Here is a 26,660-nt window from a genome sequence, read left to right on the forward strand (position 1 = left end):
ATTGGTTTAATGTGTGTTTTTTACCTCACATATTTGTTGGGTATCAAGGTTAGAGTTTGGTTGTGTGAGTGATGAGGTTTGGTTGAGAGGGCTTCGTTGCAGTGGCCTTTGTTCAGGGTTGGCTTGACTGGTGTGTGTGAGTGTGTGTTGTGTGCCAAGGTTATTATGGTAAACTGAAACTAAAATTAGAAACTATTTTGTAAACTGAAATAAAATAAGAAAAACATTTAAAAAACAAAGTGCACAAAAGCTGCTCTGCTGTACAGAAATGTAAAACTCAAAAGGGGAGAGGGCCACTCCATATTCACACTATTACATGGGGAGAGGGCCACTCCATATTCACACTATTACATGGGGAGAGGGCCACTCCATAATCACACTATTACCTGCAGAGTAACACTAGGCAGCATTTTAGACAGAGCAGAGAGAGGGACGTGAGGGAGAGAGACGTGAGGGAGAGAGAGAGACCGTAGGGAGAGAGAGGGACGTGAGGGAGAGAGAGACCGTAGGGAGAGAGAGGGACGTGAGGGAGAGAGAGGGACGTGAGGGAGAGAGAGGGACGTGAGGGAGAGAGAGGGACCGTAGGGAAAGAGAGGGACGTGAGGGAGAGAGAGGGACGTGAGGGAGAGAGAGGGACGTGAGGGAGAGAGAGACCGTAGGGAAAGAGAGGGACGTGAGGGAGAGAGAGGGACATGAGGGAGAGAGAGGGACCGTAGGGAGAGAGTGGGACGTGAGGGAGAGAGAGAGACGTGAGGGAGAGAGAGGGACGTGAGGGAGAGAGAGGGACCGTAGGGAAAGAGAGAGAACATTGGGAAACATAACAAAGAGAGAGAGGGTAGGGAACCAGAAAGAGAGCGAGGGTAGGGAACCAGAAAGAGAGAGAGGGTAGGGAACAAGAAAGAGAGAGAGGGTAGGGAACCAGAAAGAGAGAGGGTAGGGAACCAGAAAGAGAGAGAGGGTAGGGACCGTAGGGAACCAGAAAGAGAGAGAGGGTAGGGACCGTAGGGAACCAGAAAGAGAGAGAGGGTAGGGACCGTAGGGAACCAGAAAGAGAGAGAGGGTAGGGACCGTAGGGAACCAGAAAGAGAGAGAGGGTAGGGACCGTAGGGAACCAGAAAGAGAGAGGGTGAAATAGAGGGGGGAAAAAGAGACCTAATAAATGTAACCTTCAGACATTTTAAACTCCTTTAAAGGCTGTGTGTTACAGGAGAGATCGAGCTACACTGAACAACAATATAAATGCAACATATAAAGTGTTTGGTCTCATGTTTCATGAGTTGAAATAAAAGATCCCAGAAATGTTCCATACGCACAAAAAGCTTATTTTTCTCAAATTTTGCACACAAATTTGTTTACATCCCTGTTAGTGAGTATTTCTCCTTTGTCAAGATAAGTCATCCACCTGACAGGTGTAACATATCAATAAGCTGATTAAACAGCATGATCATTACACAGGTGCACCTTGTGCTGGAGACAATAAAAGGTCACTCTAAAATGTATAGTTTTGTCACACAACACAATGCCACGGATGTCCCAAGTTGAGGGAGCGTGCGATTGGCGTGCTGACTGCAGGAATGTCCACCAGAGCTGTTGCCAGAGAACTGAATGTTGGTCACTGGTACGCTGTAGTCGTGTGCTCTTCACGGATGATTCCCGGTTTCAACTGTACCGGCCAGATGGCAGACAGTGTGTATGGCATCGTGTGGGCGAACGGTTTGCTGATGTTAACGTTGTGAATAGAGTGCCCCATGGTGGCATAAGCTACGGACAACGAACACAATTGCATTTAAATCAATGGAAATTTGAATGCACGGAGATACCGTGAGGAGATCCTGATGCCCGTTGTTGTTGTGCCATTCATCCGCCGCCATCACCTCATGTTCCAGCATGATAATGCACAGCCCCATGTTGCAAGGATTTGTACACAATTCCTGGAATCTGAAAATGTCCCAGTTCTTCCGTGGCCTGCATACTCACCAGACATGTCACCCATTGAGCATGTTTGGGATGCTCTGGATAAACGTGTACAACAGCATGTTCCAGTTTCCGCCAATATCCAGCAACTTCGCACAACCATTGAAGAGGAGTGGAACAATATTCCACAGGCCACAACCATCAGCCTGATCAACTCTATGTGAAGGAGATGTGTCACGCTGAATGAGGCAAATGGTCACACCAGATACTGACTGGTTATCAGATCCACGCCCCTACCTTTTTAAAGGTATCTGTGACCAAAAGATACATATCTGTATTCCCAGTCATGTGAAATCCATAGATTAGGGCCTAATGAATTTGTTTCAAGTGGACTGATTTCCTTAAATGAACTGTAACTCAGTAAAATCTTTGAAATTGTTGTATGTTGCATTTATATTTTTCTTCAGTGTAGATACAATGTCCTCACCAGCTGAGTGTCCTGAACCAGGGAAGCTCGTAGGAATGGTAGACTCTGTAGCCGATATCTATGATCTCCTGAAAACACTTGATCTGGATGGTCATCACCTACCAAGGAGAGAGAATCACATGGAGTTACCCCTGGTTACCACCTACCCACCCAGGAAGAGTTACCCCTGGTTACCACCTACCCACCCAGGAAGAGTTACCACTGGTTACCACCTACCTACCCAGGAAGAGTTACCCCTGGTTACCACCTACCCACCCAGGAAGAGTTACCACTGGTTACCACCTACCTACCCAGGAAGAGTTACCCCTGGTTACCACCTACCCACCCAAGAAGAGTTACCCCTGATTACCACCTACCTACCCAGGAAGATTTACCACCTACCCACCCAGGAAGAGTTACCACTGGTTACCACCTACCCACCCAGGAAGAGTTACCCCTGGTTACCACCTACCCACCCAGGAAGAGTTACCCCTGGTTACCACCTACCTACCCAGGAAGAGTTACCCCTGGTTACCACCTACCCACCCAAGAAGAGTTACCCCTGATTACCACCTACCTACCCAGGAAGATTTACCACCTACCCACCCAGGAAGAGTTACACCTGGTTACCACCTACCCACCCAGGAAGAGTTACACCTGGTTACCACCTACCCACCCAGGAAGAGTTACACCTGGTTACCACCTACCCACCCAAGAAGATTTACCACCTACCCACCCAGGAAGAGTTACCACTGGTTACCACCTACCCACCCAGGAAGAGTTACCCCTGGTTACCACCTACCCACCCAGGAAGAGTTACCCCTGGTTACCACCTACCTACCCAGGAAGAGTTACCCCTGGTTACCACCTACCCACCCAAGAAGAGTTACACCTGGTTACCACCTACCTACCCAGGAAGATTTACCACCTACCCACCCAGGAAGAGTTACACCTGGTTACCACCTACCCACCCAAGAAGAGTTACACCTGGTTACCACCTACCCACCCAGGAGAAGTTACCCCTGGTTACCACCTACCCACCCAGGAAGAGTTACCACTGGTTACCACCTACCCACCCAGGGGGAGTTACCACCTACCCACCCAGGGGGAGTTACCACTAGTTACCACCTACCCACTCAGGGGGAGTAACCACCTACCCACCCAGGGGGAGTTACCACGAGTTACCACCTACCCACCCAGGGGGAGTTACCACCTACCCACCCAGGGGGAGTTACCACTAGTTACCACCTACCCACTCAGGGGGAGTTACCACCTACCCACCCAGGGGGAGTTACCACGAGTTACCACCTACCCACCCAGGGGGAGTTACCACCTACCCACCCAGGGGGAGTTACCACTAGTTACCACCTACCTACCCAGGAAGAGTTACACCTGGTTACCACCTACCCACCCAGGGGGAGTTACCACCTACCCACCCAGGGGGAGTTACCACTAGTTACCACCTACCCACCCAGGGGGAGTTACCACCTACCCACCCAGGGGGAGTTACCACTAGTTACCACCTACCCACTCAGGGGGAGTTACCACCTACCCACCCAGGGGGAGTTACCACGAGTTACCACCTACCCACCCAGGGGGAGTTACCACCTACCTACCCAGGAATAGTTACCACTGGTTACCACCTATCTACCCAGGAAGAGTTACACCTGGTTACCACCTACCCACCCAGGGGGAGTTACCACCTACCCACCCAGGGGGAGTTACCACCTACCCACCCAGGGGGAGTTACCACTAGTTACCACCTACCCACCCAGGGGGAGTTACCACCTACCCACCCAGGGGGAGTTACCACGAGTTACCACCTACCCACCCAGGGGGAGTTACCACCTACCCACCCAGGGGGAGTTACCACCTACCCACCCAGGGGGAGTTACCACTGGTTACCACCTACCCACCCAGGGGGAGTTACCACCTACCCACCCAGGGGGAGTTACCACTGGTTACCACCTACCCACCCAGGGGGAGTTACCACCTACCCACCCAGGGGGAGTTACCACCTACCCACCCAGGGGGAGTTACCACTGGTTACCACCTACCCACCCAGGGGGAGTTACCACTGGTCATCAACAAAAAAAAAGAGACTCGTACCACTAATATGAACATGATGTGATGAAGCCTCGTACCACTAATATGAACATGATGTGATGAAGCCTCGTACCACTAATATGAACATGATGTGATGAAGCCTTGTACCACTAATATGAACATGATGTTATGAAGCCTCGTACCACTAATATGAACATGATGTGATGAAGCCTCGTACCACTAATATGAACATGATGTGATGAAGCCTCGTACCACTAATATGAACATGATGTGATGAAGCCTCGTACCACTAATATGAACATGATGTTATGAAGCCTCGTACCACTAATATGAGCATGGTGTTGTTATGAAGCCTCGTACCACTAATATGAGCATGGTGTTATAAAGCCTCGTACCACTAATATGAGCATGATGGGTCCCAGGTAGATGACCATAAAGAATCCTGAAATCATGGCCAGAGACAGAACCCCTCGGATCCACCAGTTCTTCCATCTGGAAACACAACACAGACAGATACACATCAATACACTCAGATACACATCAACACACACACACACAGATACACATCAACACACACAGATACACATAAACACACAGTGACACATCAACACACACAGATACATCAATACGTTTTCGTCTTTTGAGCTTCTAGTCATAATCTATGCAGCCTTTTTATAGCTACTTTTTACAGGCCTTCTGGGACATATACAGCGTTCCTCACTGAGCTCCTATTGGACCTCGTAGTCATGGCAGATAATATTCAAATATTTGGTGACTTCAATATTCACATGGAAAAGTCCACAGACCCACTCTAAAAGACCTTTCGGAGCCATCATCGACTCAGTGGGTTTTGTCCAACATGTCTTCGGACCTATGCATTGCCACAGTCATACTCCGGACCTAGTTTTGTCCTGTGGAATAAATATTGTGAATTTAAATGCTTTTCTTCATAATCCTGGACTATCGGACCACCATTTTATTACATACGCAACCGGCAAAAAAAATGATCTGCTCAGACCCCAACCAAGGATGATCAAAATGTCGAGCTATAAATTCTCGGACACCCAAAGATTCCTAGATGCCCTTCTAGACACCCTCCACCTACCCAAGGACGTCGCATTACAAACATACGTTAACCACCTAACCAAGGATCTACGTTTAACCTTGAGTAATACCCAAGATGCAGTTGCACCCTTAAAAACCTCAAAAACATTTGTCACAAGAAATTAGCTCCTTGCTATACAGAAAATACCCGAGCTCTGAAGCACGCTTCTAGAAAATTGGAACGGAAATGGCGCTCCACCAAACCTAAAGTCTTCCGACCGGCTTGGAAAGACCGTAGCGTGCAATATCGAAGAGCCATCACTTTTAAGCTCGATTAGCCTATTTTTCCAACCTAATTGAGGAGAATAAGAACAAACCAAAATGTACTTTCGATACTGTCGCAAAGCTAACTAAAAAGCAGCATTCCCCAAGAGATGATGGCTTTCACTTCAGCAGTGATAAATTCATGAACTTCTTTGAGGAAAAGATCATGATCATTAGAAAGGAAATTACAGACTCCTCTTTGAATCTGCGTATTCCTCCAAAGCTCAGTTGTCCTGAGTCTGCACAGAACTACCAGGATCTCAGATCAATGAGGACACAAGTTTTTTTTAGTACTATATCTCTTGACACATTGATGAAAATAAACATGGCCTCTAAACCTTCAAGCTGCATACTGGACCCTATTCCAACTAAACTACCGAAAGAGCTACTTCCTGTGTTTGACCCTCCTATGTTGAACATAATTTACAGCTCCCTGTCCTCAGGATGTGTACCAAACTCACTTAATGTTGCAGTAATAAAGCCTCTTGTAAAGCCAAAGCTTGACTCTGAATATACAGTGCCTTGCGAAAGTATTCGGCCCCCTTGAACTTTGCGACCTTTTGCCACATTTCAGGCTTCAAACATAAAGATATAAAACTGTATTTTTTTGTGAAGAATCAACAAAAAGTGGGACACAATCATGAAGTGGAACGACATTTATTGGATATTTCAAACTTTTTTAACAAATCAAAAACTGAAAAATTGGGCGTGCAAAATTATTCTTATATATTTATATATTTAATTATTTATATTATATTTTTTAAAGGTATTAAAATTGGCCTATATCGAATCTCCCTGTTTAAAAAAAAACCTGTTGTGCAGCAACTCACTGCCTTCCTGAAGACAAATAACCTATACAAAACACTTCAGTCTGGTTTCAGACCCCATCATATTACTGAGACTGCGCTCGTAAAAGGTAGTAAATTAGGTAGTAAATTACCTTTTAATGGCGTCAGACCGAGGCTCTGCATCTGCCCTTGTGCTCCTAGGCCTTAGTGCCGCTTCTGACAACATCGTTCACCACATTCTTTTGAAGAGATTGGAAACCCTAATTGGTCGACACGGACAAGTTCTGGCCAAGACGCTTGTGGGAGTCGTAGACCAAGACGGAGAACACCATCGTGTTTGTGAGAGTCTCATCTTTCCATAGAGGGGTCATAGTCGTTTGTAGGCCAACAGTTCAGACGTGAGAAGACTGATTTTCTGGATATCACATGGTCTGACAAACACCACTTTAGCTCGGCCACCTTTCTCCAGATGCAGAATAATCGACAGAGCGGAGGATTGAGACTCATCCAATGCAGAAACTCCCCCCCCACATTATTTATTGCTCGGGGATTGTTTTATTATGCTAATTAGATTTCCGGGGGGGGGGGGGGGGGGGCGTGGTCATCGACCGGTTTTAACGCACATTCCCGCCTCAACTTCCTGTTGAGACACTGAAGTGTGTGTGTATTTGTGTGTGTGTTACCTGGGGTTGAGGCCCTCCACAGCCTTGTTGAGGAACTGTGGAGTGTTGTCTACTGTGGAGGGAGGAACTTCTGGAGTGCCTGCGTTAGACTCTCGGTCTCCATCTCCCTCTCCTCCAGCCAGACCCAATCTGTCCTCTCCAGCTGCCTCCTAACACACACACACACACACACGAGATGGAGAGCGTTGGACTAGAATACTAGTGTGTCAGCACAAAGAAAACCAAACAATGATACTATACTGAACCAAAATATAAAGACGCAACATGTAAAACGATCCCATTTCCATAGGCACACAAAGTGTATTTATTTCCAATTTTGCGCACATTTAAAAAAAAAAACATCTCTGTTAATGAGCATTTCTCTTTTGCCAAGATATGCCACACCTGTCAGATGGATGGATTATCAAGAAGCATTATCATTACACAGGTGCGCCTTGTGCTGGGGACAATAAAAGGTCACTAAAATGTCCAGTTTTGTCCCACAACACAATGCCACAGATGTCTCAAGTTGAGGGAGCGTGCAATTGGCACGCTGACTGCAGGAATGTCCACTAGAGCTGTTGCCAGAGAATTTAAAATGTTAATTTCTCTACCATAAGCCACCTCCAACGTTGTTTTAGAGAATTTGGCAGTACGTTCAACTGGCCTCACAACCACATCTGGCTTCTTCACCTGCTGGATCGTCTGAGACCAGTCGCCCAGACAGCTGATGAAACGGATAAGTAATTTTGTCTGTAATAAAGCCCTCATTCTGATTGGCTGGGCCTGGCTCCCCAGTGGGTTGGCCTATGCCCTACCAGGCCCACCCATGGTTGCACCCCTGCCCAGTCATTTGAAATCCATAGATTAGGGCCTAATATTTTTTATTTAAATTGACTGTTTTCCTTATATGAACTCTTAACTTCTCTGGGATATGTGGGACGGTAGCGTCCCACCTCAACAGCAGCCAGTGAAATTGCATGGCACCAAATTCAAAAACAACAGAAATCCCATAATTAAAATTCTTCAAACATACAAGTATTTTACACCATTTAAAAGATAAACTTGTTGTAAATGCAGCCACAGTGTCCGATTTCAAAAAGGCTTTACTGCGAAAACAGACCAAACGATTATGTTAGGTCACCGCCTTGTCACAGAAAAACACAGCCATTTTTCCAGCCAAAGAGAGGAATCACAAAAAGCAGAGAGATCAAATTAATCACTAACCTTTGATGATCTTCATCAGATGACACTCATAGGACTTCATGTTACACAATACATGTATGTTTTGTTCGATAAAGTTCATATTTATATGCAAAAATCTCAGTTTACATTGGTGCGTTATTTTCAGTAGTTCCAAAACATCCGGTGATTTTGCAGAGAGCCACATCAATTTACAGAAATACTCATAATAAACATTGCTAAAAGATACAAGTGTTATGCATGGGATTTTAGATCCACTACTCCTTAATGGAACCACTGTGTCAGATTTCAAAAAAACTTTCCGGAAAAAGCACACCATGCAATAATCTGAGAACGGCGCTCAGACACAAAAACAAGCCATAGAGATATCCGCCATGTTGTGGTGTCAACAGAAGTCAGAAATAGCATTAAAAATATTCACTTACCTTTGATGATCTTCATCAGAATGCACTCCCAGGAATCCCAGTTCCACAATAAATATTTATTTTGTTCGATAATGTCCATAATTTATGTCCAAATACCTCATTTTTGTTTGCGCGTTTAGTACACAATCCAAACTCACGGAGGCGCGAGCAAGTCCAGGCGAAAGTTCAGACGAAAAGTAATATTACAGTTCGTAGAAACATGTCAAACGAAGTATAGAATCAATCTTTAGGATGTTTTTATCATAAATCTTCAATAATGTTTCAACCGGAGAATTCCTTTGTCTGTAGAAATGCAATGGAACGCAGGTCGCTCTCACTTGAGAGAGCCCTGACTCATTCAGCTCTCATTCCCCCCTCCTTCACAGTAGAAGCGTCAAACAAGGTTCTAAAGACTGTTGGCATGTAGTGGAAGCCGTAGGAAGTGCAATATGACCCCATAAACACTGTATAGGCAATATCTTGAAAAACTACAAACCTCAGATTTCTCACTTCCTGGTTGGATTTTTTTTCCTCAGGTTTTTGCCTGCCATATGAGTTCTGTTATACTCACAGATATCATTCAAACAGTTGTAGAAACTTCAGAGTGTTTTCTATCAAAATCTACTAATTATTGCATATTCTAGCTTTTATGGCTGAGTAGCAGACAGTTTACTCTGGGCACCTTTTTATCCAAGCTACTCAATACTGCCCCCCAGTCCCAAAGAAGTTAACTTCCTGTTGAACGCGGAACGAGGGAAAGCTCGGTTTGTTGTTTTGGAAAGTTTGTTGTTTTGAAAGTGTATTGTAAAGTTCTTAGCAGCTAGCTAACTTCTTACTTTGGATCCCGCTAACAGTCTGCATCAGTTTCTGGGACTGCTATTCTCTGTCCATTGATCCTGCCGACCAAGGCCGGGTCGGAGGAGCTATTTGGTGTAGCAGCTAGTCTAGCTGCTAGCTAGCTGCCTATCAAGCTAGCGGGGTTTGAGGGCTTGAACGTAGCCCGCGACACTGTTAGCCATTGTGGCTGGTACCGCAGATTGTCCCGGGTTTGTGGCCGTCTAGATCCCTGTTGTTAATGCATTCAAATAGGCATGTGTCCATGTATGCTGATGATTCAACCAGCTACACATCAGCAACCACAGCTGATGAAGTCACTGAAACTCTTAAAGTGTTGCAGTCTGTTTTGGAATGGTTGGCCATTAATAAACTGGTCCAGAACATCTCTAAAACAAAGAACATTGTATTTGGTGCAAATCATTCCTTAAGTTCTAGACCTCAGCTGAATCTGGTAATGAATGGTGTGGCCGTTGAACAAGTTGAGAAGACTAAATTACTTGCCGTTACCTTAGATTGTAAACTGTCATGGTCAAAACATATAGATTCAATGGTTGTAAAGATGGGGAGAGGTCTGTCCGTAATAAAGAGATTTTGACCACCAAAGCAAGTTCTGCAGGCTCTAGTTCTGTCTTATCTTTGATTATTGTCCAGTCGTGTGGTCCAGTGCTGCAAGGAAAGACCTAGTTAAGCTGCAGCTGGTCCAGAACAGAGCAGCACGTCTTGCTCTTCATTGTAATCAGAGGGCTTTATATAAATACTATGCATGTCAGTGTCTCTTGGCTAAGAGTTGAGGAGAGTGATTGCATCACTTTTTACAAGAAACGTGTAGAAAACGTGTAGAAAATCCCAAATAGTTTGCATAGTCAACTTACACACCGCTCTGACACAAACACACACTTATCCCACCAGACATGCCACCAGGGGTCTTTTCACAGTCCCTAAATCCAGAACAAATTCAAGAAAGTGTACAGTATTATATGGAGCCTTAGTGTATGGAACTTCCTTCCAACTCATATTGCTCAAATAAACAACAAACCTGGTTTCAAAAAACAGATAAAGCAACACCTCGCGGCACAACGCCTCTCCCCAATCTGAACTAGATAGTTTCTGTGTATGTATTGATATGTGGCTACGTGCATCTTTTACATTTTTTAATCGATGTAGTTATGGCCTTGAGCTGTTCATGTCTATTAATGTTCTGTATTATATATCATGTTTCCTGTTTTGTGTGGACCCCAGGAAGAGTAGCTGCTGTTTTTGCAACAGCTAATGGGGATCCTAATAAAATACCAAAGAGCTCTAGAAAGAGGCCTGAGATCCCGAGCTGGAATTCCCCTCCCACAGTTGATTTCTTCAAACCAAGCTGCTTACCTATTGCAGATTCAGTCTTCCCAGCCCGGTGCAGGTCTACAATTTTGTTTCTGGTGTCCTTTGACAGCTCTTTGGTCTTGGCCATAGTGGAGTTTGGAGTGTGACTGTTTGAGGTTGTGGACAGGTGTCTTTTATACTGATAACAAGTTCAAACAGGTGCCATTAATACAGGTAACGAGTGGAGGACAGAGGAGCCTCTTAAAGAAGAAGTTACAGGTCTGTGAGAGACAGAAATCTTGCTTGTTTGTAGGTGACCAAATACTTATTTCCCACCATAATTTGCAAATAAATTAATAAAAAATCCTACAATGTGATTTTATGAATTTTTTTCCTAATTTTGTCTGTCATAGTTGAAGTGTACCTATGTTGAAAATTACAGGCCTCTCTCATCTTTTTAAGTGGGAGAACTTGCACAATTGGTGGCTGACTAAATACTTTTTTGCCCCACTGTGCATGAAGACAGGGTAAAGTGACTAGGCATCAGGATAGATAATAATGAGGTATTTGAAGGAGATACAGTTAGGGTTGCAAAATTCGGAACTTTCAATAAAATTCTCTGGTTTTCCAGAAATTCTGGTTGGAGGATTCTGGACTTTATAGATAAAATGTTTTGTGGTTGCATTTAACTGACGAAAATGCTGTTATAAGAGGCTATCAAAGGCCACCAAATGAGAGAAGTGTTACTAGTAATTACCAGTTTGGGGGGGGGGGGGGGCATTCAAGTGTATTTTTCCCCAGTCGTATGTGGGAAATTCCCACTTGGTTACGGATGCACCATATCTCCTTCAGTGTCAGATGCTCACTTGTGACTCTCATAAAGGGGGGGTGGGGCGTTTCTCCAGGGTAACGTGATGGGCTGTCCCTTAAGTACGAGCAACACAGGGTTCATTGACCAATTCATTGAAAACTTGGTCTTTGGCTTGCTTAAATAGAGCTGGTACTACCCGGCAGCTTGAATGGATGCAACGTGGCTCACCAGGTGCTCAAACTCCCTATTTTCAACCAATGAGAATGGTTTATAGACGCGGATATGCGCCCTAAGACTGTACAGAATGTATTTTAAAATGGAAGAGCCCGGAAAAAAAATACAGCTCAAATTTACTCAAGAGGCATAGCCTATAGTGTTTTTACGTAGTAAATATATATACATTTTTATGTATTCAAAATCGGGTTCACAGTGTGGACCGAACCGAGGTCCCTGTAACGAACGGTTTGGTACGAATACGTGTACCGTTACACCCATAGTTAACCTGCGAGATAACACAGTCATCCGGAACAACAGGGCCTTTCATGCAAGACTCAGGGTCGAATTCCTCGAAGCAAGGATAAAAGGCCTTTAGCTCGTTAGGGAGTTCTACATCACTGGGCACCTCATGACTCAGAGCTGTAGTACAGTAGGGTAGAGTTCAGAGCTGTAGTACACTAGGGTAGAGTTCAGAGCTGGTGGGGGGGTGGGGGGGGTGAGAGAGAGACAGAAACAGGAAAATAAAATTGTCTCTCAAAACAACGATAGCTAAAATCCTCCACGCCAAGACAAATATGTCACACGAGTCTGTGGAATAAACACCTTTGACAACGACCTGAGAGAGAAAGAGACACACACACACCGCAAGAAGGGCCTTCTACGCCATCAAAAGGAACATAAAATTAGACACCCCCAATTAGGATCTGGCTAAAAAAATACTTGAATCAGTTATAGAACTCATTGCCCTCTTCGGTTGTGGTTCAACTAAGACTCGCCAAAACATCCATGTACAACGTTTAAAAAAACCAGTTAATGCACATAGAGAAGAATTTGAAAAATATCAGCTCATGATCAAAATCCAGAAAGGAGTCATTAAATTCTACAACCACCTAAAAGGAAGTGATTGCCAAACCTTCCATAACAAAGCCATCACCTAGAGAAGGGTCCCCTCTCAGCCAGTTGATTCTGGAGCTCTGATCAAAACACATACACACACACATTATCTATATTACCTCCATTATCCCTGCACATTGACTAGGTGCCGGTACCCACTGTATAAACCTCATTATTGTTATTTTGTAATATTTAAAAAAATATATATATTTTTTTTTACTTGGGTTTATAACATTATTTTAGCAAATATTTTCTGCCTTGTTGGTTAAGGGCTTGTAAGTAAGCATTTCACAGTAAGGTTGTATTCAGCGCATGTGACAAATGAAATTTGACTTGAAAACAGACTCCACAGAGCCCAAGGACAGTATTACCATTAGACACAACCAAATCACGAGAAAACTACAATATTATTACATGACACACTGGATAGAACTACGCAAAGTTAAATGTTTTTGGCCATAAACAAAAAAGTACACATTGGCAGAATACCTGACCAGGGCAGACAAGATGTGCTTAGAATTCAGTGTCATTATTTTGTAGTATTTTATAAACATGAAGTCAACTAAAAACAAGAAGAAGCGGATCCAGCAGGGACGCCATCACCAACACTGGACAACTGAAGAGTGGAAAAACATCGCCTGGTCCGACAAATCCCAGTTCCTGCTGCATCATGCTGCTGGCAGGAACAAGGTTTTAGCGTAAGCAGCACGAGTCCATGGCCCCATCCTGCCTGGTGTCAACGGTACAGGCTGGTGGCGTTGGTATAAAGGTGTGGGGAATGTTTTTCTGGCACACGTTAAGTCCCAACTGAGCAACGATTGAACACCACAGCGTATCTGAACATTGTTGCTGACCAGGTGCCTCCCTTCATGGCAAAGGGGTGGCCAACCCGGTACTAGATTGGTGTACCCAGTGGAGGAAAAAGTACCCAAATATCATACTTGAGTAAAAGTAAAGATACCTTAATAGAAAATTACTCAAGTAAAAGTGAGTCTCTCAGTAAAATAAATAAATAATAATAACACTTTTTTTTTTTAAATCAGTAAAATGTTTTAAAAATATACTTATTATAAGTATTAAAGTATTAAATGGAATTGCAATAATATACTTAAGTATCAAAAAGTATAAATAATTTCAAATTCCATAGACTTTTTCCCAAATGTTAGACGTTTGCTGAAACGCCATCTCAGGTACTAATTAATTAATTTCCCCAAACATCTTATCAAATTAAAACATCAATCATAATAATGTAATCCCACCTCAAAATTAAACTCTGCATACAAATGAAACACACAAACATCAAATAAATCTAATTTTGCGACAACCGAGATCACACTAATGTGACATATTCAAAACACTACTATCAGAAGCTATTTCAGAGACCAATATGTTGTTGTTTCACTGTATAATTGTTTGTATACTCAGAGGGGAACACAAACGCAACAACAACAACAAAAAATGTTGTTTTATATTTCAACATGGTCTGATTGCAAAGTGAACATTTACGCAATTAGTGTTTGCACTTGTGATGAGATAAATTGAGCTTAGCTTGTCGAACAGTGTCGCATTTCATTTGTACACAATATATTTTAGTTGTGAAGGTGGCTTGTCCAAATGTTTGTTATAGAATTGCAATTGGAGTGTGAAGAAACAACATGTGCCAGTTGTATTGCAGATTTGGTGTCTGGTTCTTCTAAATGAGTTACAGTTTTGGGTCATTGTGCCTGTATGGTCCAGTTTTAGTGAGTAAACAATTGGGACAAACTGTATTAAGTCTCTCTCTATCTGTGTGTGTGTAATCTGAGGGAAATATGTGTCTCTAATATGGTCATATGGCAGAGGGTTAGGAAGTGCAGCTCATTTTCTAACCTCATTTTGTGGGCAGTGTGCACATAGTCTGTCTTCTCTTGAGTGACAGGTCTGCCTACGGTGGCCTCTCTCCTTTTAGTTTCTCATGATTTGGTTGGATTCTCTCCATGGCTTCCCTCAACTAAAACCACCCTAAATAAGGAGAGAGACGAAAGATTGCACTCTAAAATTAGCGAAAGGTCAGAGGCTCAGTCACCAGTCCTAATGAGCAGGGTAAATTGGGAGCGAGTTGGGTTGAGGAGGGGACTGTGTGTGTGGTGTGTGTGCATCAGTGTTCGTGTGTGCTGGGTTGAGAAGGGGGGGGGGGGTTAGCTGTGACATTGTGCTGTGTCACTGCCGTGTTCAGTGTGTGTGTATGTGTGTGTGTGTGTGTGTGTGTGTATCTGGTCTCAGACAGACAAGGAGTCCGTGGTTTCCTTCATGACAGAGGAGAATCCTACTCAACCTTTAATGAAGGAAGAAGACACTTTGTACGTCCGTAATTGCACCCTGTGCCCTATATAGTGCACTACTCTAGTCAAACGTAGTGCACTATATAGGGCACAGGGTGCAATTACGTACGTAATTGTGTCATTTAGGGCGTAGCGCTGAGTGATGAGGAGACACAACCAGGGAAAACCTGCAGACTGGGACACCTAGCACAAAGAGCTGTATATTAGGAGAGATGCTATTGGTTCAGTCTGAAACTTCCTTTTAGATAATAATGAGTAAGACGGCACGGACGGGGGGGACCTGATCCCAAAACGACACGGACGGGTAGGACCTGATCCCAAAACGACACGGACGGGGGGGACCCGATCCCAAAACGACACGGGCGGGGGGAGGACCTGATCCCAAAACGACACGGACGGGGGGGACCCGATCCCAAAACGACACGGACGGGTAGGACCTGATCCCAAAACGACACGGACGGGGGGGACCCGATCCCAAAACGACACAGGCGGGGGGAGGACCTGATCCCAAAACGACACAGACGGGGGGGAACCTGATCCCAAAACGACACGGACGGGGGGGAACCTGATCCCAAAACGACACGGACAGGGGGGAACCTGATCCCAAAACGACACGGACGGGGGGGAACCTGATCCCAAAACGACACGGACGGGGGGAACCTGATCCCAAAACGACACGGACGGGGGGGAACCTGATCCCAAAACGACACGGACGGGGGGAGGACCTGATCCCAAAACGACACGGACGGGGGGAGGACCTGATCCCAAAACGACACGGACGGGGGGAGGACCTGATCCCAAAACGACACGGGCGGGGGGAGGACCTGATCCCAAAACGACACGGACGGGGGGGACCCGATCCCAAAACGACACGGGCGGGGGGAGGACCTGATCCCAAAACGACACGGACGGGGGGGACCCGATCCCAAAACGACACGGGCGGGGGGAGGACCTGATCCCAAAACGACACGGACCCGATCCCAAAACGACACGGACGGGGAGGACCTGATCCCAAAACGACACGGACGGGGGGGGACCCGATCCCAAAACGACACGGGCGAGGAGGACCTGATCCCACATTAACAGAATGATGCTCAGACATTTAAAATGTCAAACAAAAACCAAATGATTGCAAAGTTAAACCACACAACTATGCACAAGGACTACTTTTAACAATTTCCACTGAAAATGTTACTAAAAAACGATTTACCTGAACAGCTCAGATGCAAAGTTTGGTAACAGAATAAAGGTTTGTGTTTGGCGTTTTATGGTTTTACATTTTAAAGTGAAAAATTAGTCTCAGAATAATTCTGTTACTGAGGAATTGCCCAAATACAGGCATAGTGTTAAAAAATGTTGTTGTAATTTAGCATTTTGTATTTTGTAATCCAGGTGAGTCAAGTAAGAACAAATTCTTATTCACAATGACGGCCTGGCAAAAGGCTGTGAGATACCTCTGCAAAATATGGTTGGTTACAGTTGACTCAAATACTAGGTTACTAGATTGTTGTTACACAATGATTTAACAATGTCACTACAGTAGGATGCTAAATACTCGATTGTTCCAACTCAAATAGGTCTACTAGTGTAGATTCTCAAATCGTTAGGATACATTTCCCTCTAGAAAATAGCCTATTTAAAAACAAAACTGGATGGTACAATTACAGTATACAGGCTATAGCATAGCCCTAAGATATAGGCCAGATGTTTCCCCTATATTCATTGCCACCACAAAATATTTAAAATCATTTGATGAATCTTTAGAATCGGACCTTATTGCCATTATCTCAATATAAATGTCAAATCAGGGAGGTAATGGCTAATTTCTGTCTGAAATAAGTAGTCTATGTTCAGGAAAACAGAGATGATCAAACAATCTGATATTTGTATGTATTATGGATCCCCATTAGCTGCTGCCAAAGCAAAAGCTACTCTTCCTGGAGTCCAGCAAAATTAAGGCAGTTTCTACCATTTTAAAACATTACAATACATTCACAGATTTCACAACACACTGTGTGCCCTCAGGCCCCTACTCCACCCCTACCACATATCTACAGAACTAAATCCATGTGTATGTATAGTACGTATGTTATTGTGTGTGTGTGTGTGTGTGTGTGTGTGTGTGTGTGTGTGTGTGTGTGTGTGTGTGTGTGTGTGTGTGTGTGTGTGTGTGTGCACCAATGTTTGTGTTGCATCACAGTCCCCACTGTTCCATAAGGTGTTTTTAAAAATCTGATTCTACTGTTTGCGTCAGTTACTTGATGTGGAATAGAGTTCCATGTAGTCATGGCTCTTAGTACTGTGCGCCTCCCATAGTCTGTTCTGGACTTGGGGACTGTGAAGAGACCTCTGGTGGCATGTCTTGTGGGGTATGCACTCCGGGGTGAAGGTCTTACCTCTCATAAATAAAAGTAGGGATGAGGTCAATCTCTCCTCCACTTTCAGCCAGGAGAGATTGACATGCATATTATTAATATTAGCTCTCTGTGTACATCCAAGGGCCAGCCGTGCTGTCCTGTTCTGAGCCAATTTTCCTAAGTCCTTTTTTGTGGCACCTGACCACACGACTGAACAGTAGTCCAGGTGTTACAAAACTAGGGCCTGTAGGACCTGCCTTGTTGATAGTGTTTTTAAGAAGGTAGAAACTAGGGCCTGTAGGATCTGCCTTGTTGATAGTGTTGTTAAGAAGGTAGAAACTAGGGCCTGTAGGACCTGCCTTGTTGATAGTGCTGTTAAGAAGGTAGAAACTAGGGCCTGTAGGATCTGCCTTGTTGATAGTGTTTTTAAGAAGGTAGAAACTAGGGCCTGTAGGATCTGCCTTGTTGATAGTGTTCCTAAGAAGGTAGAAACTAGGGCCTGTAGGATCTGACTTGTTGATAGTGTTTTTAAGAAGGTAGAAACTAGGGCCTGTAGGATCTGCCTTGTTGATAGTGTTGTTAAGAAGGTAGAAACTAGGGCCTGTAGGACCTGCCTTGTTGATAGTGCTGTTAAGAAGGTAGAAACTAGGGCCTGTAGGACCTGCCTTGTTGATAGTGCTGTTAAGAAGGTAGAAACTAGGGCCTGTAGGATCTGCCTTGTTGATAGTGTTGTTAAGAAGGTAGAAACTAGGGCCTGTAGGACCTGCCTTGTTGATAGTGTTGTTAAGAAGGTAGAAACTAGGGCCTGTAGGACCTGCCTTGTTGATAGTGTTGTTAAGAAGGTAGAAACTAGGGCCTGTAGGACCTGCCTTGTTGATAGTGCTGTTAAGAAGGTAGAAACTAGGGCCTGTACGACCTGCCTTGTTGATAGTGTTGATAAGAAGGTAGAAACTAGGGCCTGTAGGACCTGCCTTGTTGATAGTGATGATAAGGCAGAGCATCACTTTATTATGGACAGACTTTTCCCCATCTTAGTTACTACTGCATCAATGTTTTGACAATAACAATTTACAATCTAGTGTTACTCCAAGCAGTTTAGTCATCTCAACTTGCTCAATTTCCACATTATTTATTACAAGATTTAGTGAGTGTTTTGTTCCAAATACGATGCTTTAAGTTTTAGAAATATTTAGGGCGAACTTATTCCTTGCCACCCGTTCTGAAACTAACTGCAACTCTTTGTTAAGTGTATAGTGTTGAGTCATCCGCATACATAGACACTCTGGCTTTTCTCAAAGTCAAAGTGGCATGTCGATAGTAAAGAATGAAAAAAGTAAAGGGGCCTAAACAGCTTCCCTGGGGAATTCCTGATTCTAACTGGATTATATTTGAGAGGCTTCCATGAAAGAACACCCTCTGTGTTCTGTTAAAACAAGTAACTCTTTATCCACATTATAGAAGGGGGTGTAAAGACATGACAATTTTTCGAGCAGCAGACTATAATCGACAATGTCAAAAGCTGCACTGAAGTCTAACATTGTTAGTGGAGAATCAATTGATTTCCCTCAGTTGTTCTACGCAGATGAATCACTCTCCCTTCTAAAAACGGGCCGTGCACAGCTTTGTAGGTGGAAACGGAATACACGTGTTCCTGAGAGAGTCGGATCTTTCGGGGTCATAATTGGTAATAGCTCCAACCAGGCAAAATCTAGAGCCAAATCCATCGCTAGAAAAAAAACTAATTTTACCGCTACGTTTGTCCCAGACACTTAAAAGGTTACTCGCGTAACCATGGTTCTATGAAGTAAACAGCGCATTCAACTCATGTAACCACGGTTCTATGAAGTAGTGCCGCATTCAACTGACTTGAGGAAAACATTCTTTCAGATTGTCGCGAGCCACCACTGACTATGACTGCATTATGCAGAGCACTACAACCAGGGCCCATAGGACTCTGGTCAAAGGTAGTGTACTATATAGGGAATAGGGTGCCATTGGGGAAATATCCAGAGAGAAAAGGTCAAGCCTATTGACTGCCAGGTAGGCAGAAAAACATTCAGCAGAACAGAAACCAAAACCACAGTCCCGTAGATTATTAGGTTCTGGAATGAAAGAAGAGAAAAAGCTTTACAAAAAGTCTGGAAGCCTAATCACATTCAGCTATTGATTTAGACTTTAGTTTTATGCTGTCAGTTTTAACACGGTGCTAGCTGCGCTCCGGGGTGAAGGTCTTCAAATAGGCACAGATCTAGGATCTGCTTCCCCTCAGTCAATCCTAGTGGTGAGGAATAGAAAAAAGGGACCTAGGATCAGCGTGTAGGGGGCAACTTCATCTTAGACCTACTGGCTTGACAGTATGTCTGAATGCATTAATGTCTGCATGCATCAATGTCTGAATGCAGGGCCTGAGCAATGCAGAGTCTCCATAGACATGTCTTAAACAACACAGTGGAGGGGGAGGGAGAACTGTAACCAGCAGGCCACGGCATATGGTTTACATTGTTTTAATGATCATCAAACCGTTCAGTGACCACTCGTGCCCTGTGGTTGGGGTTAGGGTTGCCATGGTAACCAAAATAATGGCCGGACCAGCATTTTTATACATGACCCCCCCTAAGCATGATGGGATTTTAATTGCAATTAACTCAGGAACTACACCTGTGTGGAAGAACCTGCTTTCAATATACAGTACTTTGTATCCCACATTTACTCAAGTGTTTCCATTATTTTGGCAGTTACATGTATGCATGTACACTACCAGTCAAAAGTTTGGACACACCGACTCATTCAAGGATTCTTCTTTATTTTTTACTATTTTCTACATTGAGGAATACTAGTGAAGACATCAAAACTATGAAATAACAAATGGAATCACATAGTAAACATATATATTTTTAAAGTGTTACACAAATCAAAATGTATTTTATATTTGAGATTCTTCAACGTAACCACCCTTGGCCTTGATGACAGCTTTGCACACTCTTGGCATTCTCTCAACCAGCTTCATAAATGTGTGGAATTTCTTTCTTAATTCGTTTGAGCCAATCAGTTGTGTTGTAACAGAGTAGGGGTGGTATAGAGTAGATAGCCCTATTTGGTAAAAGGCCAAGTCAATATTATGGCAAGAACAGCTCAAGTAAGCAAAGAGAAACGACAGTCCATCATTACTTTAAGGCATGAAGGTCAGTCAATACCGAACATTTCAGGAACTTTGAAAGTTTCTTCAAGCACTGATGATGAAACTGGCGCTGAGGAACGCCAAAAGTAAGGAAGACAGAGTTACCTCTGCTGCAGAGGATAATCAATTAATTAGAGTTACCTGTCTCAGAAATTGCAGCCCAAATAAATGCTTCAGATTTCAAGTTCAATCAACAGACACATCTCAACATCAACTGTTCAAAGGAGACTGTGTGAATCAGGCCTTCATGGTCGAATGGCTGCAAAGAAACCAGTACTAAAAGACACCAATAAGAAGAAGAGACTTGCGTGGGACAAGAAACACGAGCAATGGACATTAGACCGGTGGAAATCTGTCCTTTGCTCTGATGAGTCCAAATTTGAGATTTTTGGTTCCAACTACCGTGTCCTTGTGTGGTTCCCACCATGAAGCATGGAGGAGGCGGTGTGGGGGTGCTTTGCTGGTGACAATGTCAGTGATTTATTTAGAATTCAAGGCACACTTAACCAGCATGGCTACCACAGCATTATGCAGCGATACACATCCCATCTGGTTTGTGCTTAGTGGGACTATCATGTGTTTTTCAACAGGACAATGACCCAAAACACACATCCAGGCTGTGTAAGTGCTATTTGACCAAGAAGGAGAGTGATGGAGTGCTGCATCAGATGACCTGGCCTCCACAATCACCCAACCTCAAGCCAATTGAGATGGTTTGGGATGAGATGGATCGCAGAGTGAAAGAAAATCAGCCAACAAGTGCTCAGCATATGTGGGAACTCCTTCAAAACTGTTGTAAAATTATTCCAGGTGAAGCTGGTTAAGAGAATGCCAATAGTGTGCAAAGCTGTCATCAAGGGAAAGGGTTGCTACTTTGAAGAATCTCAAATATAAAATACATTTTGATTTGTTTAACACTTTTCTGGTTACTACATGATTCCATATGTTATTTCATAGTTTTGATGTCTTCACTATTATTCTACAATGTAGGAAATAGTCAAAATAAAGAAAAACCCTTGAATGAGTAGGTGTATCCAAACTTTTGACAGGTACTGTATACAGTATATATTTTTTGTTGTATTTTATTAGGATCCCTACAAGATATTGCTGAAGCATCAGCTACTCTTCCTGGGCTCCACATGAAACATGACATCATACAGAACATTCATTGACAAGAACAGATGTTACCATAGAAACCAGTTACCAGAAGATGGCCCAGTTGAACTGCGTTCTGTGCTGTATCCAAACTTTTGACCGGGAGTGTAACTTGACCTTTCTTCCATCCATTGTGAGAGGACAACCAACCTTCAATTAAATGGCAATGCATTTCTTAGCCGCTTTAAAAACGCTAGGTTATACAGTTTCTTCAGATAAGTCTCTAGTATCAACATTTCCATAGCAAACAAAAACAGGGAGAATCTGTAGACATCTTTGCCAGAATTCAGTCAACTTTCACAAGACCATAACAAATGTGTCCCATTTTTGCTTGACACCGCCAGATAAATAATTTAATGGTCTTCCTCAAATTTGTGTTTTACATGTTTTGTGTCTTCAGGAAAAGTCTCTATCAACCCTTGATACAGTTTAGAAATCAACTTGAGGTTTGTCAGACTCCCTTAAAATAGGTTTAATCGTTGAAGCATCTGGCTTGTCCAGTGTTTGCTGCACAGAGAGAATAAAGTGTTGTATCTGCAAATATTCACCTCCTCTCCGTCACAGACTGGTCTTCCCTGGCTGCCTGACCCTGCTGAGACCCCTGTCAACATCTGATCCTCATAAGATGAGGCATGACAAATAATTATCTTGCTGTACATTATATGAGAATATAATTAATGGTTCAATAATTGAAATAACCATTATTTCAAGATCCCAGACTGTAGCCTACCGATGATGTCAAGAAGGAACTTCACTGGAATTGTTAATATACTGCAAGACTCATCTGAGCTCCGTAGACTGGTCTTCCCTGGCTGTCTGACCCTGCTGAGACCTCTGTCACCATCTGATCCTGGTAAGACACGATGAGCATAGTGTTGTGTACTGACTGGGCACCATGACAGTGAAGTCTGTAGAGCTGTTTTTTTTTTTACTTTGTCAGTGTTAAAAGTAGGGAATTAGATAGGGAAACGGACAAATCAATAACACCATAATTTGCAAATAAATTCATTAAAAATCCTATAATGTGATTTTCGGGATTTCTTTTTCTCATTTTGTCTGTCATAGTTGAAGTGTATCTATGATGGAAATTACAGGCCTCTCATCTTTTTAAGTGGGAGAACTTGCACAATTGGTGGCTGACTAAATACTTTTTTGCCCCACTGATCACCCCCAAAGCCAATTCCTCATTTGGTCGTCTTTCCTTCCAATTCTCTGCTGCCAATGACTGGAACGAACTGCAAAAATCAATGAAGCTGGAGACTCATATCTCCCTCACTAACTTTACGCTCCAGCTGTCAGAGCAGCTCACAGATCACTGCATCTGTAGATAGATGGGCTGTTTACAGATGGGCTATCTACCTACCTCATCCCCATACTGTATTTATTTATCTTGCTCCTTTGCACCCCAGTGTCTCTACTTGCACATTCATCTTCGGCACATCTACCATTCCAGTGTTTAATTGCTATATTGTAATTACTTCACCACCATGGCCTATTTATTTCCTTAACTTACTCACTCACTGTATATAGACTTTTTGTTTTCTTTTGTTCTACTGTATTATTGACTGTATGTTTTGTTTATTCCATGTGTAACTCTGTGTTGTTGTATGTGTCGAACTGCTTTGCTTTATCTTGGCCAGGTCGCAGTTGCAAATGAGAACTTCTCAACTTCTCAACTAGCCTACCTGGTTAAATAAAGGCAGAACATTTCACTATATAACACTTTTTTTAGGTCCCACTGGTTGCCCCAACACATAATGACATTAGAGTAAATTCTGACAGTGTAAAAGGCCCTCAGGTTGAAGGTCCTAAAATGCTGTATTCTAAACCAATTTGAAGAGAAACATTGTTTTTGATAAGATTAAAGATTCTCTCATGGGACACTATTTACATTTTTGGGGGACCCCACAAAATGTGGGGTCCCGGACCCCAAGTTTGGGAACCACTGTACTACTGTACTAACCTCTCTCCCTGCTTGCTTCAATGCTCCGTCTCTCTGTGTAGAACCTCTCTCCCTGCTTGCTTCAATGCTCCGTCTCTCTGTGTAGAACCTCTCTCCCTGCTTGCTTCAATAATTCCTCTCTGTGTAGAACCTCTCTCCCTGCTTGCTTCAATGCTCCGTCTCTCTGTGTAGAACCTCTCCCTGTTTGCTTCAATAATTCCTCTCTGTGTAGAACCTCTCTCCCTGCTTCCTCTCTGTGTGTAGAACCTCTCTCCCTGCTTGCTTCAATAATTCCTCTCTGTGTAGAACCTCTCTCCCTGCTTGCTTCAATAATTCCTCTCTGTGTAGAACCTCTCTCCCTGCTTGCTCTCTGTGTGTAGAACCTCTCTCCCTGCTTGCTTCAATAATTCCTCTCTGTGTAGAACCTCTCTCCCTGCTTCCTCTCTGTGTGTAGAACCTCTCTCCCTGCTTGCTTCAATAATTCCTCTCTGTGTAGAACCTCTCTCCCTGCTTGCTTCAATAATTCCTCTCTGTGTAGAACCTCTCTCCCTGCTTCCTCTCTGTGTGTAGAACCTCTCTCCCTGCTTGCTTCAATAATTCCTCTCTGTGTAGAACCTCTCTCCCTGCTTCCTCTCTGTGTGTAGAACCTCTCTCCCTGCTTGCTTCAACGCTTCCTCTCTCTGTGTAGAACCTCTCTCCCTGTTTGCTTCAAAGCTTCCTCTCTGTGTGTAGAACCTCTCTCCCTGCTTGCTTCAATAATTCCTCTCTGTGTGTAGAACCTCTCCCTGCTTCCTCTCTCTGTGTAGAACCTCTCTCCCTGCTTGCTTCAATGCTTCCTCTCTGTGTGTAGAACCTCTCTCCCAGCTTGCTTCAATACTTCCTCTCTCTGTGTGTAGAACCTCTCTCCCTGCTTGCTTCAATGCTGCCTCTCTGTGTGTCTCCTTTACCTCCTTCATTGCAGCCTGACTCTCCACTGTCCGTCTCACTACTCTCTGTAAAGCAACGTTATTTTGTTATGATAACTTATAGTAGACCACATTTTTGATTATAGCTAGCTTAATTTCAGTCAACTACTCCTGCTGAGGTCAGGCTCTGTACAACGTTAGCTTCATCCTTCCAGCCAGTTAGTTATAACTAATTACCTGGCTTCTAGCTAGACATCTGACTGAAATTCCAGAGACTATTTACCAGTTGTACACTTAATCTCCATGAGTCAGGTTTTTTTTTTTATTATGGGATGTCTGTTGACACAAAAGGAGTCGAGGGATGTAACCCACCCCCCCTCCACCCCAAAAAAATACTTACTATAGCAGTTTTGCACAGATCCATACAACTATGGGTGCCTCATCCTACGAAACTACACCGAGTTACGCTTCCACAGGCTAGATAGATCATTTGGTTAATTGCCTCGTCTTCCATAAACCAACCTTGACCTTTTCAAGGTGTGTCAATGTAACATTTTTATTTATTCCTGAAATGCATTTCTCGCTGATATGAAAGATATGGTCCTTATGCTTCCAAAAGCGTACAGTAAATGATACCGTACCGTAAAATGTTCATACCGAAACGTCGGGGGATCTTAATCTCACAGAAGACACCTTCGCCCGGTGACTTGTGTGTGTGAGCTGAGTCTCTCGATACTAGCATGTTAGATAGCAATGTGTGGCTGTCAGGCAAGTCTTCAGGGAAACAGACATAACACCACTATTTGCTAAAAATTGTGACAATATGACATTCACATGAGCCATTTCGCTCGCTAATGTTGAATATTGACCATGATTTGGCCAATGTTAGTTAAACTAGCAAGCTATGGTAATTATCAAGGAATGAGGTCAAGTTGTCCCGCTAGCCCCAAGTACAACAACTTTAACACGCGACAAGAGACAAAACACCTATTTCCACTTAGTCCGGTGTCTTACCTTGTTTCCACTAACGCTGTCGGGTTCCGCTCCTCTTCCTCTCATCCTTAATTCAGTCATGTCTTTCTCCTTATAGTTAACTCAACACATTAAAAACGACCCTGGAATAAAAACAAGAAGTTAAGAGGATTTTCGGCTATTATTGAAATAACCGTCCGTTTCTGCAATATTGATGTATATTGTGACAGATCATTAACAGAAAAGTAGGAACCTTCTCTCAACCGAATGCGTTGCATTTGTTTATCGCCGCAGTTGTTTGGTGGCGCTGCGGTGAACGAACAGCCTATCCCGAACGACCGGTCTATCCGAACAGCCTATCCCGAACGACCGGTCTATCCGGACAGCCTATCCCGAACGACCGGTCTATCCGAACAGCCTATCCCGAAGTCTCTTTCTGACTGACTCAACGAGGGAGTTCTATTAACCTGAACCGCGGGTGAACTGATTTTATGTCCCGTGAACCGGCAAATGTGGTGAGGGAGAAGCGCCCTCTTAAAATCGAATAGTAATCTGCGACGCTTGGTCATGTTGTCAATAATAAAGCTGCATGGTGCGTCCAGAATTATACAACATATATTTTCCATAAAATCATTCAGTGGGAAGGCATTTTTATTTTACTTATTTTTTTTAAAGCATTCACTTTTGCATGTGAAAACAGAATCCTACTCATTACCCCACGTGCTTAGTCTAGAATTGTCTACCTCATTTTTATTTTGAGCTAATTTCGCCACGGCCTATGACCTGGGTACCTGGCTCACCCCCGGGAGGCAGTTCGGTTCCAAAACTAATGCAATCACTGGGGTAAACCCGAGCATGATAATCGAATCCCCTCAATACTGGCTTGAAATAG

The 26,660-nt window shown here is 43.6% G+C and overlaps 1 protein-coding gene across 2 annotated transcripts in view; it reads right to left on the bottom strand.

Annotated features, from left to right (window-relative positions):
* LOC110536477 (phosphatidate cytidylyltransferase 1) overlaps positions 1–26,131 on the bottom strand; it is a 48,943-nt gene extending 22,812 nt beyond the window's left edge. Inside the window, exons 1-5 of one of the 2 annotated variants that reach the window (XM_090191250.1) lie at positions 26,022–26,131; positions 25,811–25,911; positions 7,287–7,435; positions 4,843–4,939; positions 2,402–2,499 (exon numbers count right to left, since the gene is read on the bottom strand). In XM_090191250.1, coding sequence (XP_090047376.1) covers positions 2,402–2,499; positions 4,843–4,939; positions 7,287–7,435; positions 25,811–25,870 — 404 coding nt within the window. In that variant the 5' untranslated portion in view covers positions 25,871–25,911; positions 26,022–26,131. Of the gene's footprint in view, positions 1–2,401; positions 2,500–4,842; positions 4,940–7,286; positions 7,436–25,810 lie in introns of both variants that reach the window. The other variant, XM_090191251.1, reaches the window with a different exon arrangement.
* Positions 26,132–26,660: the final 529 nt, after the last annotated feature.

This window comes from Oncorhynchus mykiss, chromosome 11 (genome assembly GCF_057628025.1).
Source record: "Oncorhynchus mykiss isolate SJ-2025 chromosome 11, ASM5762802v1, whole genome shotgun sequence".
Classification (NCBI taxonomy): Eukaryota; Metazoa; Chordata; class Actinopteri; order Salmoniformes; family Salmonidae; genus Oncorhynchus; species Oncorhynchus mykiss.